The sequence below is a fragment of the Geospiza fortis genome, unplaced genomic scaffold (assembly GCF_000277835.1).
Source record: "Geospiza fortis unplaced genomic scaffold, GeoFor_1.0 scaffold16, whole genome shotgun sequence".
Taxonomy (NCBI): domain Eukaryota; kingdom Metazoa; phylum Chordata; class Aves; order Passeriformes; family Thraupidae; genus Geospiza; species Geospiza fortis.
The window spans coordinates 113,748-127,984 of NW_005054302.1; the positions used below are offsets into that span (position 1 = coordinate 113,748).

Sequence of the window (14,237 nt, forward strand, 5' to 3'; positions counted from 1 at the left end):
TTGTCTTTAACTAAACAGCATTCCCTCAGTTTCTGTCTTTCAAGTTTTTTTTGTCATTTCATGGTATACAATGATGCTCTTGGAGTGGCTGTGGTGCTTTCTCAGAGACAGCTATCATTTGCTTTCCTGAGCTAATGGGAGAACTTGTATTTTTCCAAAGGGTGTTAGTGGGAGGACAGGGAGGAGAACTTAGCCTTTTACGCTCACTCTTTTTATACTTGCTACACTTTGAAATAGACACTGAATTGCTTTTAGGAGGGGTCATTTCCTTCATTGACCTTGCAGTGTGCTGGATGGTAGAGACTGTAATTTGGATACCTCCATTAGGTGCTTAAAGATAGGTGGGATGAATCCAAGCCAAAGCATTCAGGAGGGAATAGATCTGTCTAAAGAGCTTCTGAAATAAGTGGAGAGTAGGCAGCTAAGGCAGGGCTCCTATGTTCAGAAGATGTGATGCACTGAGATCTTTTTCAAGAAGTCTAGAAGCTTGGACGTTGCTGTAAATTTTGCACTTGATATTTGATGTAGAAAACAGTTTGCTGAATTCCAACAAAGAAAGCTTTGTTGCAACTTACCTAAAGTGAGAGCCACAGCTTGAGAGTGTGACTTGGAAAAAAGTATCCAAGCAGTTAGTCTGCTAAAGTCTCACTGAAACTTGATGAAATGTGGGCTTGTAGGTCAAAGTACAGCAGCAGCTAGACTCCTGCTTGCCATGGGCATTGCTAAGTGCTACCAAATGTATTTTGTGACCTTGCAAACAGTCGCTTGAGGAGCCAAAATTTAATCTCTTTTGCATTGTAAATAATGTCATGGTGAGCTTTTTATATGTTATTTTAATGCTATATGGAAAAGAAATTATATTCAGTAGTTTGCAAATATAAGAGAGGAACATTATGGCTGAAGGTGCTGGTGGTTATATGGAGGAAATTAATTAAAGAAAAATTATGGTGTGATGTTATTACTATGTTGCATGTGGACCTCACTTTACTTGTGGTGAAAGACAGTAGTGGGACAAAGTTTTGGATTCAGAAGACTGGCAGAAGGATTCAGGAAGGCAAATCTGTGGCAGCTGGGAGCCAGGAAGGATGCTGTCTGACTGTGGCATCTTGTAGGAGATGCACTAGCTGAGATCAGGAGGGAGCATTCTAGGGCTTTTATTTAGGCTCATAGGGTATTCAGGTGCAGATTTTGATATTTTAATTCTAAGTTAATTTTTCAGGTTTATATTTTTCCTCTTCATTCAGGAGCTATGTTGCTTATGTGTCATTGCTAGAGTATGTTTCTACCTTAATGAAAGCTATTTTTTACTGGCACAGTTGATTCAATCACTAACAGAATCTTCTGGTGTTTATAATCGAAAATACCAGCTGTTAGAATTTAATCTTCCTAGATTATGGATATGTGAACAACATTCTGCTGACCTCTTTGACCTTCTTTTTAACATATGTTAACATGTTAAACTGTTTTCTCAAATAATTTGGAGCAGTCTTCCAAAACCAACGACAGTTTTTAGTAACTGTAAAAAATAAATAATTTGTCTCTGTAAGCGTTCCTAATACTGATGCTTTGGGGTTTTTTACCAGATAAATTTGCGCCTCATCTTGGTAAGCGGGAAAACAAAAGAGTTCCTGTTTTCACCGAATGACTCTGCTGCAGATATTGCAAAACATGTGTATGACAACTGGCCAATGGGTGAGTAGCAGCGTGGCTTTGGCTTTTTAACTGGTGAGCAAGGAGATTCCCTGTGTATTCAGACTAAAGTGTCAGTAAACTGATCTCTTGCTCAACATTCAAAGTAAGCATGTTTATTCACTATCTGGACAAAGATTTATGTAGAAATACAGGTGCCCTGCCTTCTTTTTCACAGTTCCATCAGTTGGGCAGATTTTTACATGTTAGGACTGTTTCTTACTTTATTTCTAAAATCTGCTTCCCCAAATTGAAGTACTTCTTTCCCCCTATCTTTAGACACTTTTCTTTATTGATCGATTTAGAATATCTAGTAAGTGTGAGGAAATGTCGGAGATATAAAACCTCTTACGTGAGAACAGCTAAAATAAAACATGGGAAGTCACAGGAATGCATTAGTGAAATTGAGTCTGAAGTACTTTTTCCTTACTGCCTTATCTTGGAAAGGATCTGTAATACTGATATTTCTCCAGGAAGAAAACGAATATAAAAGCTCATTTTAAGAGACATGAGAAGACTGGTTGCTGTTTGTGTAAATATACTTGGTGTCATACAGGAATACTGGCTTTGGAAAATGGACTTGAGAACTTAAGATGTGTATTCACATATGTGAATAGCTCCCCGAAACAAAGTGCTTCTGTTCTCCCTGACTATGATTTCATGGGAAAATAGCCAAAACCCAGACATAGCATTACATACGATGAAAGAAAATGCTTCTTTTGGTACAAGACTTCATTTGGGTTACTGTTTTGATGTTAAAAAGATTACTGTTTAGACAAACTAAAACATTGCACTATCTGTTTCTGTAGTGTCTTTGTCAAAGACACATGGTAGATAATAGTTTATGCCAAAAAGTTAATGGTGATAATCAGTATTTTAGGCCTAAAACTGGTCTTTGAGGTCAGGAAAAAGTTCAGTTTGCTGTTTGATTTGCTGGGATGCAGTATTATGTATTTAGTAAAATATGTAATGAAGGAGGAGGTTTTAAGTCCTCTGAAGTATGAGTAAAACACTTTTAAAAATAGGTTAACATAGCTTCTGTGCTGTACATATTTTAATGTACATATGTACATAATGTACAACATAGTTGTCATAACCAAATGTTCTTTGTGTACATTTATCTGAATTGGTAGATGCAGAACTGGATTTTTTTTCCTTACTCAAGTCTATGCCTGTGAACATGTGATGTCATGTTCACAGTCTTGTGAAGAGCTTGAAAGTTGCAGATTCTGAGTTTAGAGTTGGGAAGAAACCCAGACCTTAAAGTCTCTTCTTTAAAAAAAAGTAGAACCAGACATGGAAATCTCAGTTCAAATACCTGCTGTCCTGGGGGAGTACTCTAAATTTTGATGAATATTTAATTGCTTTTGCAAAGAAAAATAGTCTCAATTTAAATGAAAAAAGACATCTCACTTCAGAATAGCATATAGATTTTCACAAACATTAGCCCATTAGATGTTTTCAGACTGAGATTGCTCCTCTTTGCTGCAGGACTGAGAAATCTTGATGAGGACTAAAGTTGCCTTGAAACAGAGATGTTACAATTGTTTTCACCACCATTTGGACTTGTCATGATCTTGTGGGGAAAAAAGGAATGAAATAACCTCCGTCACATGCTGGCAGGATTAAGGCAAACCTTGCCCCACCTCTTTTGGCAATACAGTTGTTAATTAAGGATGTCTCGACTTGCAGTAGAAAATGCCAAATTTATTTTAATGTATATCATCTAGATAGGCTACCTGGTCTCTTCTTCTCCTCCCCAATTTCTGCTAAATAATATTAACTTCTTTCTTGTACAGCAATTATCTGAACTTTAAAAAAAAAAAGGTAGATTCAGTGAGTCCTTGGCTCATTTAGTCATCGGTGGAAATTAAAATTTGAATTCATGTCAGAAAGAAATGTTTCAGACTTCCAGCCAAGAAGCAGAAATTAAAAGGATGGGTAACTTGGCAGCTTAACAGTGAGAAAATACCTGTGCCAAAATCTAGTCTGTCTTCTTTTGGTTGTGGTTTTACATCATTATGGCACTGTCAACTGGCTGAATTTCTCTTTACAGCCACAGTATAGTGGAGTTCAGACTGTATGGAGTAAAAAAATCCAAAACAAAACTATTATGGTAGCAGTGCAATAATTCAGCCACTTCACAGCATAGCAGAACGGGCATGTGCTTGAATTGCAAGACAATTGAATCAGACCCTAAGTGGAAATACTTGAAATTCAAATAGCTTTGGTTGCCTAATTTGATCTAATCTTATAAACCAGGCACATGGGAGCACCTGGGAGTGTTGCACATTCTACTGTTGGTACCAGCCTTGCTCCCACCGCAGTCTGGGGCTGAGATGGTTCCTGCTGCCCAGTCTCTGCCTGCTTGCTTTTTGCACCAGATGCCTCTCTGTACACTCTGCAGCTGTGGCTTTTGTTTTACATGCTTCCCCTTCTACCCTTTTCAGTTCTTCTTCTTTTGTGGTGCCAGTTGCTATTGCCTGTATGTTAATTGTGTGTTCCCAGTGAACAGGTTGGTTTCTGTGGCTTGTCCTGATCTCTTGCTGAATATTGATTTTGCTATATAAACACTACAAAAAACAGAAAGAGAGAATGTTTGTGAACAACTGTAGCCAGATATCTGGTCATCTAAGAAACAGAAGACACTGTATTCCCAGAAAGACCATTTAAATTCAACATTTCAAGGCTTTATTATACTTGTTCTGAAAGCAAAGTGCATATTTATTTGTTCTTCACATTGTGACAAGGAATGGGAAAAGAGTAGGAAAGACCATTTAAGCTTATCATTTATTTATGATAGCTTAAGCATTATAGGAAAATGCAAGCTTGCTTTTTTTTGAACCACTGTTTGCTACATAAAAACATTGAAACACATAAAAACACACATAAAACCGGATGGGCCTTGGAGAAGCTCCTTAAAATGTATTGGTGGGTGCTCTGAGAGAGCTCTGTGGTGGCAGTCGGGGGCTGCTCAGGTCACTGCCCCCTCCAGACATGGAACTGGTTGGAGCTGGCCATCATCGAACGGCACTGAGCTGCCTCCGGAGCTTTTTTTCCGTGCTGTGATCTCAGAGTCCTGTTTCAAGTGACCCATCACATGTGTGCTCGCTCTGTGTGCGGCAGCTTCCCGTTGCTGGAGAACGGCTCCAGCTAGTCAATTAGCTGGTGATGAGAAGTATGACTTGGGAAGCTTCAGAATGGCCTGGATATCAAGATTCAGGAAGCAATTTGCATGTATGAAATATTTTCTTTAGGACTTGTGTATCTGCTAAATATATCCTGCAGTCTGTGACATCAGTAATATTTATACTTGCAGACATAAAATTACGTGTTTCAATGCCCAGGGTCAAATAATAGATTCAAGAATAGACTTCAGGAGTGCTGGCCATGAATTATCTGCATGTACCTTCAGCCTGTGTTCTCTCTTCAGTGTTTTATACAAGAGTCCTTTCCCGATTTTCTTCCTGGGTAAAGGTAAGAGAAGTAACAAAAGATGTTTTTATTACAATGTAACTGTGAAAATTCTCTCTCTCTTCAGACTGGGAAGAAGAACAAGTCAGCAGTCCAAATATCTTGCGGCTTATTTATCAAGGGAGGTTTCTTCATGGCAATGTGACATTAGGAGGTATGAAAATAATTTTTATTATACATGTTACAGTTTGGCAAAAGGGGATATTTATTTACAGTTCAGTGAATACTACTTTATTGTTCAAGATCACAGGATGGCCTGCTTTATACTGCTGTTCTTGTGCATAGAGTGACATTGTACTTTACTGCATATTTTTCCATCTTGTTACCATGAGCTGTTAAACTTTGCGAGGTCCCACCTGCTAAGTCAAGTCTCCTCCCACACAAAGAAACTGTAGTGCTGCTTTTATTTGTTGTGTTTCTAAATGGAATATTTTGTTCCACCCCTCTTACACTGCATTTGCAGTACAAGCTACTTAATAAATATCTGAAGTATTTTTAAATGCTTGATAAACTATATGATAATTGGTCAAACAATACTTTAAATCTTCGTGCAACGCAGGGAGACACCCTGTGAATGAGAATGAGGGGAAGCATTCTTGCTGTCCAGTGCTCTCCCAGGGATACAATTGCATAGTTATGTGAAAACAACACTAAATGGCTTCACTTCGATTGCTAAGGAAATGCAATTCAACTGTGCCCCCTCGTGGCAAGTGTTTCCCCACGATTATGCATTTTGGTGGGAACCCTTCATAGAGGTGTGACACACATTTGTTAAGTCACGTTTGTTACCTCCTTTTGTAGGTAGCATTTGCCAGTGGGAATATCAGCTGTATCAATGACTAAACAATATGAGACTCTCCATTCTGTGCCAGTTTAAAAACAAATTAATGCTTCTACTTTGTATGTTCAAATTATTTATGGTTTGGTACCTGAATGCAGTACAGAAAGGAGAATATAATATAATGCAAAATCACCAATTAATTATTGTGAAGTTAAGAGGAATCTGAAAATAATATTTCTGGACTGCTTATGGTGATGTTCCATGAAGGACTGACTGGGATGATATAGCTATTGATTCACTTTCTACCATTCCCAGTGTTGCCTAGTGATGTATTTACATATTTACTCTCCACATATATAAATTTTTAATGCTTCTATATATACAAACAAGATCATTGTCAGCTCAGCTGGAAGAATTCTGAAATTTTTATTCACTCTTTAATTTGTATTTTTACCAGGTGACAGTGAGTGCAGCTAGTAGCAGTTGGAGTAGAGTTGAAAGACAAATGTTAAGTCTTGGATCATCTCTGCAATTAAAGATGCTAGTCTTACCCTACATTTCCAGGCAAGGATAGCTAACTGGGATTTACTTTGCCATTTATTTACTTTACACTTTACTGAGTGCTGCTCTTCACCACCAGTATTTTTCCCTTTAGTGACATTTGTCTCAATATGAGAAAATGTTGAATATTTGTTCAATATATTTAATATATTATTTAATGAATTAAGCTGAAAAATAATAGCTGCATGCTGCTGACTTTTGCATTAACTTAGGTCTATGAATTTTGAACACGTACTTGGGTTCAGGGCATTTTAGTTCATTCTTAATCACTCATGCGTTGAGATTTAATCATCATGTTTTTACCCCAAGGATCTTACATGTATATTAGTGTTTTTCAAAAATATTCTCGTTGCTGTATTGTTTTAAGAAAAAGAATCCCTGAAACATTGGCTTAACTTCAGTACTAATGAAGTTATCAGGAGTAAGATTACACAGCTGAAAGTGGAACAGGAATGAAACAGCCTGAAAAGACTCTTACTTCAGTTTGTGTTGTTCATTAGAGGTAACCTTAAGTGAACTAGTTACCTTTAAAAGGGAGGTGAAGGGGGGAGTTTATTAAACAATATTTATATTATGTTTCTTAACTTTCATTAAGCTTTTCTAGCTGCAGTTCTCTTTGACTGAGTTATAGCACTTAGTGTTATATTTGCTTTTGGTGATTAGGAAATATTGACTGGAATTTGGACCTCCTGAAAATCATTTTATCATCCAGTGAAACAAAAGTTTCCAAGGAAACAGTTTGATGTTTTTCTTTTTAACTGGAGTCCATTTTTGTTCACTTTTACCTTACATGTCTGTGTAGTGTTATGAATTTAAGACTCCTATAAACTAAGATGCCTCAGAAAAGAAAAATTGGTAGGAAAAAGTGCTTTTGAGTGAAAAACTTTACTTTCGATAAATCATCCCTTGTGATACCCCCTCTGAATGGCCTGTCACTACAGGAACAGCAGAGCTAATGGCACTGGGAGCAGTGTGGAACAGACCCCTCTGTAAAGCTGCACTGCTCCTGCCTGCAGTGCTTGAGCCACACTGCTTTGTTGTGTCCCGCCTGTACAGAGGGCTGGGGAGTTGGCTAGCAAGGCAGAGTCCGTTGTTCAGCTTCCAACAGGAAATTTAATCCTTTAGCTAAATATTTGTTCTGCAGTTTGCATTTCAAATAATATTAATTAGGGAAGTAATACATAATCAACAGTTCTCCATTTCTTGGTAGATAATGGTAATCAGCAGCATTTGCTTCCTTATTTACTGGTGAAGGGACGTTTAACCCACCATGTGCCATCCACATTCCAAAAGGGGGTGAAAAGTAAGTTCTGATGATAGAAAATACAAAGCAACAATGGAATTGAACAGTCGGGAAAGGAATTAAATACAAATTGGCTAAAGTGAGAGAAAGGGGTGAGAGCACAAAGAGAAGAGCAAGAAGGGATTACTGAGCATAGGTTAGGCTGCTCAGATGCTGTCGTGGTGCTTCAAGCAAGAAGCTGGAAATTTCTAGCAAGAACTTGTGTAAACTGTGCAAACTACTAGCTAAAATTAGTTAATATAAATATTAGCATAGTACTACTTGATTACTGTAAATAGTTAATCTCCACAACTCACTAATCAAGTCTCCTGAATTGTGTTGATATTATGAAAGATGTTCCTAATGTGATTATTTTGCAATTCAAGAGTTTATGTTATGAAGACAATCCTTTTCCATGGAGTTTGCAAAGACCATATTAACAGTCAGAGTTTGCAGTTGTATCATGGTGTCAAGTACGCAAAATGCATCATCTTTGTCAGATTTCAAGTTATCCATAGCTTCTAGTTGCAGGGCACAGGCAGTGCTTCAGTAAACTAAGCAACTTTCAGATTCCCCTTTCCATAGAGATGGATTTTCCCAAAGTACAGCTGCTTCAAAGAATCTTGTGGAGTTCTCTATCACTTTGTGTGCTTACCCCTGTGTTTGAACCCGTGTTTTAATCATAATTTGCATTTATTTAAATAAATATGTAGGCAATGAACATGATTTAATAGTGGTGTTGTAGTGAGGCTTTTTATTGGTGAATCTTTAATCTATGCTATAGGGATTAAAACAGAGGGGCATTTCTTGTTTCATTTGCCTTCAGGTTTATTGCCCATTCTTTATTCATTTATTCACTTAAAATGCCATTTCACTGTATGTGAAAATAAAAGCTGTAACTTGAATTTGATAGGACAAAGTCTACTCAAGTCAGAATTATTTGTGTATTAAGGATTCAATTCTTGTAAAATTTATCACTGACTTTTTTTTCCACTATAAAGTAGGAAGGGCAGAACTTTGCCAAAGACCTTTTATTTCTCAGAAAAACAATCAAGGAAAATAAGTATGCAGCGTATTTGTATACTTAAATTAGAATGTAGAAATTATCATTTTAGTTTCAGACACAACCAGAATGAATTGTGGAAAGCATAATTTTTAAAAATTTTTTGTTGCTAAAGCTCACAAAGGCAGCATTTTGAGACCTACTACTTTAAATTTGATATTTTTCACATGCAGCTGATGTTACAGATTAATATTATAAGGCAAGATGCCTTTTAATTTAAGACTCCTGTAAACTAAGATGCCTCAGAAAAGAAAAATTGGTAGGAAAAAGTGCTTTTGAGTGAAAGAGATTTTGTATTTCAAGAAATCTATATCATGGATCAAAATATGTGTTAGGAAAATCTGTTTTGCCGTAGAGGCTCAGTGTTTTGATATCTCAGGAATAACAATTTGGTGGCTGCACTAGCAATTTTTTTGCATCCTTATCATTAAAGAGTGCTTAACCACCTGAGTCTTGGCATAAATGCCCACTTCACTTTTTTACTCAAAAGAGGAAAGCTAAGCTTCCTAACAGGAGTATCATGTCTTTAAGAATGCAGTGTTCTAAGTGACTACTGTCATGCCCTAAGTCCCTGATTTACCAAACTTCAACCAGTAAGCAGTTCAAACCTAACAGTATGAACTTTTGAGTAGGTGCTAATCCAATTACAGTTAGTTTCAGCTGGGTATTTTGGAAAAAAGAAGGCTGATATAATGTGTTAATAACTCTCCCTTTTTCCTTTTGCAGCATTAAAACTTCCTTTTGGCAAAACAACAGTGATGCATTTGGTGGCTAGAGAGACACTGCCAGAACCAAACTCTCAAGGTAGGCTGGGCACTAGAAGAGTTTCTTACTCGAGTACATGGCAGAGTGGTCAGGTCTCTTACAGGGTCTTTGAGTATTTTATAGTAGGGAAAAGTCAAGTCCTTGTGTTCTTTTGTGAAGAAATCAATGGAGTGCTTTTGTACATGTTTGTAGAAAACTAAGAAATTAACTTTCTGGTTTAGCATTTTTATATAGTGCAGAAACTTACTCAGATCTTAAAAGTTCGTGTTTTTGTTGTGAAAAACTAGTCCTGATTTATTTTTCAGTTATGTATGCATGTATATAACAAGAAATAATTTTTTTTACTGGAAATAATTAAGAACAGACTTGTATTAAGCATACTCTCACACAGAAAGAACAGCCTCATTGCTTTAGAAATGGAATGTAAGTAAAACTTCTCTCTTCTTTGTAGGTCAAAGGAACCGTGAAAAAACTGGAGAAAGCAATTGCTGTGTAATCCTGTAAACCCTGTTAGCTTTACCTGCTAAGTGTGATGTAATATAGTCTTTGTCTTTCATGCTGCTGGAATAGAAGAGGCCCTACCTTGCTTCAACCACCTGTAGGAAGAGCCTGTCTGTAAATCCATGGAACTGAAATAATACACGAACACTGTCTCATTAGTCTTTAAAAAAAAAAAATTGAAAGATCTATGAACACTTTAGTTGTTTATTTTTTTCAAATCCTCCTTTTTGTTTGTTGAATAATCTTACAGTACATCACTGTTTGAAAGAATTCAGTCTCCAGAAAAGTTTGTGTTTTTTTCCATAGCAGGAATCTTTTTGCTACCACAAAAAATCTGCATTAACCAGATCTAACCAGTCAAGCTTTCTAGATGCAATTTGCACTAAATATGGTTGACAGTATATTTCTCCTCAACAATCTCTAACAATATTTGAGACATCTAGTGATAACCCACAATGTATAATGCAACACTGGAAAATAGTATATTAATAAGTAAAACAAATCTCACTTATGGCCAAATCAACGGAAAAACTGTTAAGTCAATTCTACCTAAGTCAACCTCGGTGGCCAAACTGGCACAGATACTAACTAAACCAAGTCTAACTATATATCTTTTCACTGCAACAAAGAAAAAATACTATGTGCCTGGAATTTAAAAGCACTCTGTAGAGGGCTGATGAAACTGATTTTTTTGTTACTGTGCGCACTCCGATCGTGTGTTAGTTGAGTGCTTATTCAGACAGCACAAACAAGTGCAGAGAGTGCATTTCCTAGCCTTAATATGGGAGGGGTAGTTTCCTGTAGTTCATAGGCTTTTATTATTGTGCATAAATGTTAGAAAACATCATTTACTAATCTGTTTTATGTATTTGAATATTGGCAATTGGTGTTTTTCAGTCATTTTTCCCATCTGTACCTTAGACTTCAGTGTCATGCTTACTCATTAGAGATTTCAAAAGAATTATTAAAATTTAAAAAGCAAAAAGAAAAACTTCTGCCATAGTACTAGTTTTGTTTCTTTACGTAATCTGCATTTGGTATTAGTGCTTGCAATGGTATTAAAATCAGAAACTGATTTTTGAAGGCATACATAATTGAAAAGGATGCCATTCTTTTATTTCATATCAATAATTTAAATGTTGATATGCTAAAGAAATTTGCACAGCACTAAAGCATGAGCTAGTTTCATCTAAACCTGTAAAAAATAAAAATAAATAAAAATTAAAAAATGTAAAAGATTTTATATTTTTTCACTGGGGAGGAATTCTTCCTGGGTGAAATTACAAATATGTGTAGAATATATTTAATAAAAATCTTATAAAATACATAACTATAGAAGTTAAATATAGATTGGCGTGTAGTATAATAGAATAATATTCCATATAAATAGCTTTAGCCTTTAAAAAACTGAGTCACAGGTTGACATTGTGTTCTGTACTTAAGTGTCCACAACTCTTACAGATGTTCTGTGTAATCGTTTTTCCGAATGATTGGCATCATTCAAATGTAAACAGGTTATTTTATTCATTGTTACTGCTTTGATGAAATGCTTTATATGCAGTAGATTTACAAAAATATTGTTCATACTGATCAGAATTAAATTTGTATAGAGCAGAGTTTTAAAACAAATTGTAAATAGCACTAAACATTTTCTTTCTGCAACCTGTACTGATAGACTCTTCTGTAAACTAAATAAAAGAATATTGTAGCGCATTTCAGTGGTGTTTCAAGGGTTGTAATTGGGCCTGAACTGCTTTTAATAGTACGTCTTAATCTGGAAATTAAGTAAGGACTCAATTTTATTTATTTTTAAAAAAGGAGGGGCACAAACCTTGCTGAAAAATGCTAATGGGATTTATCACTTCAATATTTGTTTTCTTTTCACTCCATAAGTGGCCTGGAAGTCTTTCTTCTGTAGAAGAGGAATGTGAGCATGAGCAGTTGCAAAAGTGCAGCCTGTGTCACAGCCTTGTGTGCCTCCCAGGAGCCGTGTGCTCGGACTGTGAGTTTTTGCAGTCTTCATTTACTGATCACAGAAAGCACGGACATTCCCCTTGAGGTGCTGGGAACTGAGATGACACCATTGTGTGCTCATTACTAAAATGAATCTTGGGAGGGGGCTTTTCCTTCTGCTCTGCAGTGTGGTTGCTAAATAAGAAACTGTAGGGACACAAACCTTCTTCTTTAAAAAGACAAAAGTGTGATAGACTTCCCTTGTCCAAAATGCTGACCACCCAAGTAACACAGAATTAGATGGCAAATGGCTATGACAGCGCAAGAAAAAGAAATGGTCTGAGACAGGACATGCTCAGTTAGTTAAACAAATCTTTCAAATGCATTGATTTTGAAAAAGAAATGCATGAGATGTAATCCTAGTTTGAAAAAGTAGCCAGGTACTTAATACAGAATAAATACATGAAAATCCAGAAGCTTCCATTTAAAGTATTTGGTGAGGTTCTGTAGCAAAGTATGTGGAGTTCCCTTTTGTTAAGGTGAATAAGATGCATATATGCACATGTCCAAGCAAATCCTTAAATACTGCCTGGCATTTAAAGCATGCCAAAATAATTCCTGCAGAAAATGGATAGAACAGTTTGCCTGAATTTTCCCACCAATTGTCAGAGTTCTGCTCTTGAAAGAGCATTTCTGTTGTGATGTGAGGAGGGTGGAAAATTTGGGCTGGGGGATTGCTAAAAGATGTGTGCTTTTTTCCTTGTGTGCTTTGTATTGTGGTTTGTGCATTTGCCAAAACAAAAGCAGTAGCTCTTAATCCCACATTTCCCAGCTTTGCTAAAGCTCATGCATATGCTTCTCTTCTTCTTTGATGGGAGTAAAGTGGATACTAGCAGCCCAAAAAGATTAAAGCTAAGTCTTAGCAGGGTCAGGCTGTTGGATGGTCTGATAATACACTGAAGAGTTTGACATTTGATTTGCACTGCCAGATGGAAATGATCTTTTCCTTATGCATTAGTTAATAGATGTCATGAAGCAAGGGGAGGACAGAATGATCTGGAGCCTTTCTTATTCTGAAATACCGCAAAGGGACTGCATCTGCCTCCTCTACCATTGTGTGTGTATTATAAGCCATCACACATGAGAGGAGTGATATTGTGGCCAATGGCCTAGAGTGCTGGGCAGCCCTTCAGAAGGACGTCGATGGCGGGAGAGATGGGCAGAGAGGAACTGTCGGAAATTCACAAAGGCAAATGCAGGGCTCTTCCCCTTGCACCAGCACAGGCTGAGGGAAGGAGCTCTGTGGAGAAGGACCTGGGGGTGGGTCCTGGTGGACAGCAAGCTGCTCCTGAGCAGTGCTCTTGTGGCCAAGAAGGGCATTGGTGTCCTGGGGTGGATTAGGATGGAAGAGCAGTGCCAGCAGGTCAGGGGAGCTGATCCTGTCCCTCTACTCTGCCCTGGTGAAGCACATCTGGAGGGTTGTGTCCAGTTCTGGCTTCCTTAGGACAAGAAAGACATGGAGCTCCTGGAGCAGGTCCAGTGGAGAAGAGCAAGGATGTGTGAGGGACTGGAGCATCTCTCTTACAAGGAAAGGCTGAGGGAGCTGGGCCTGTTCAGCTACTAGAAGAGATGACTGAGGTGGGACCTCATCAGTGTCTTTAAGTATCTAAAGAAGAGAGCCAAGAAGATGGATCCAGGCTCTGCTCAGCAGTGCTGAGCTACAGGACAAGAGGCAACAGGCAGAAACTGATGCACAGGAAGTTCCACCTGAACATGAGGAAGGACTTCTTTACTGTGCAGTGATTGCACACTGGAGCAGATTGCCCAGAGGGGTTGTGCAGTGTTCCTCACCGGAGACATTCCAGAACTGTCTGGACACAACCCTGTGCCATTTGCTCTAGGATGGCCCTGCTTGAGCAGGGAGGTTGGAACAGATGACTGATTGTGGTGCCTTCTAACCTGGCCCATTCTGTGATTCTGTAGTATCTGGTAGCAGTGAAAGTGCTCTACGTGTAACTTCTCTTAAAGGATAGCAAAATTATGGCTCTGGAAACAGTTCTGAGGATTAGCTCAGCTGCTGGAGGAAGAAAGCGTGGCCATTGTAATATTAGAGGCTTTGCTAAGGTGCTGCATCAAGATTAATTTAATGCTGATCTCTGCAGTTTATG

At 37.7% G+C, this 14,237-nt stretch overlaps 1 protein-coding gene across 1 annotated transcript in view; it reads left to right on the forward strand.

Moving 5' to 3' along the window:
* The window catches only part of UBL3 (ubiquitin like 3), a 55,438-nt gene extending 43,609 nt beyond the window's left edge, over nucleotides 1–11,829 (forward strand). Inside the window, exons 2-5 of the mRNA XM_005417667.2 lie at nucleotides 1,584–1,692; nucleotides 5,231–5,317; nucleotides 9,577–9,654; nucleotides 10,067–11,829. Coding sequence (XP_005417724.1) covers nucleotides 1,584–1,692; nucleotides 5,231–5,317; nucleotides 9,577–9,654; nucleotides 10,067–10,119 — 327 coding nt within the window. The 3' untranslated portion in view covers nucleotides 10,120–11,829. The remainder of the gene's footprint in view (nucleotides 1–1,583; nucleotides 1,693–5,230; nucleotides 5,318–9,576; nucleotides 9,655–10,066) is intronic.
* Nucleotides 11,830–14,237: the final 2,408 nt, after the last annotated feature.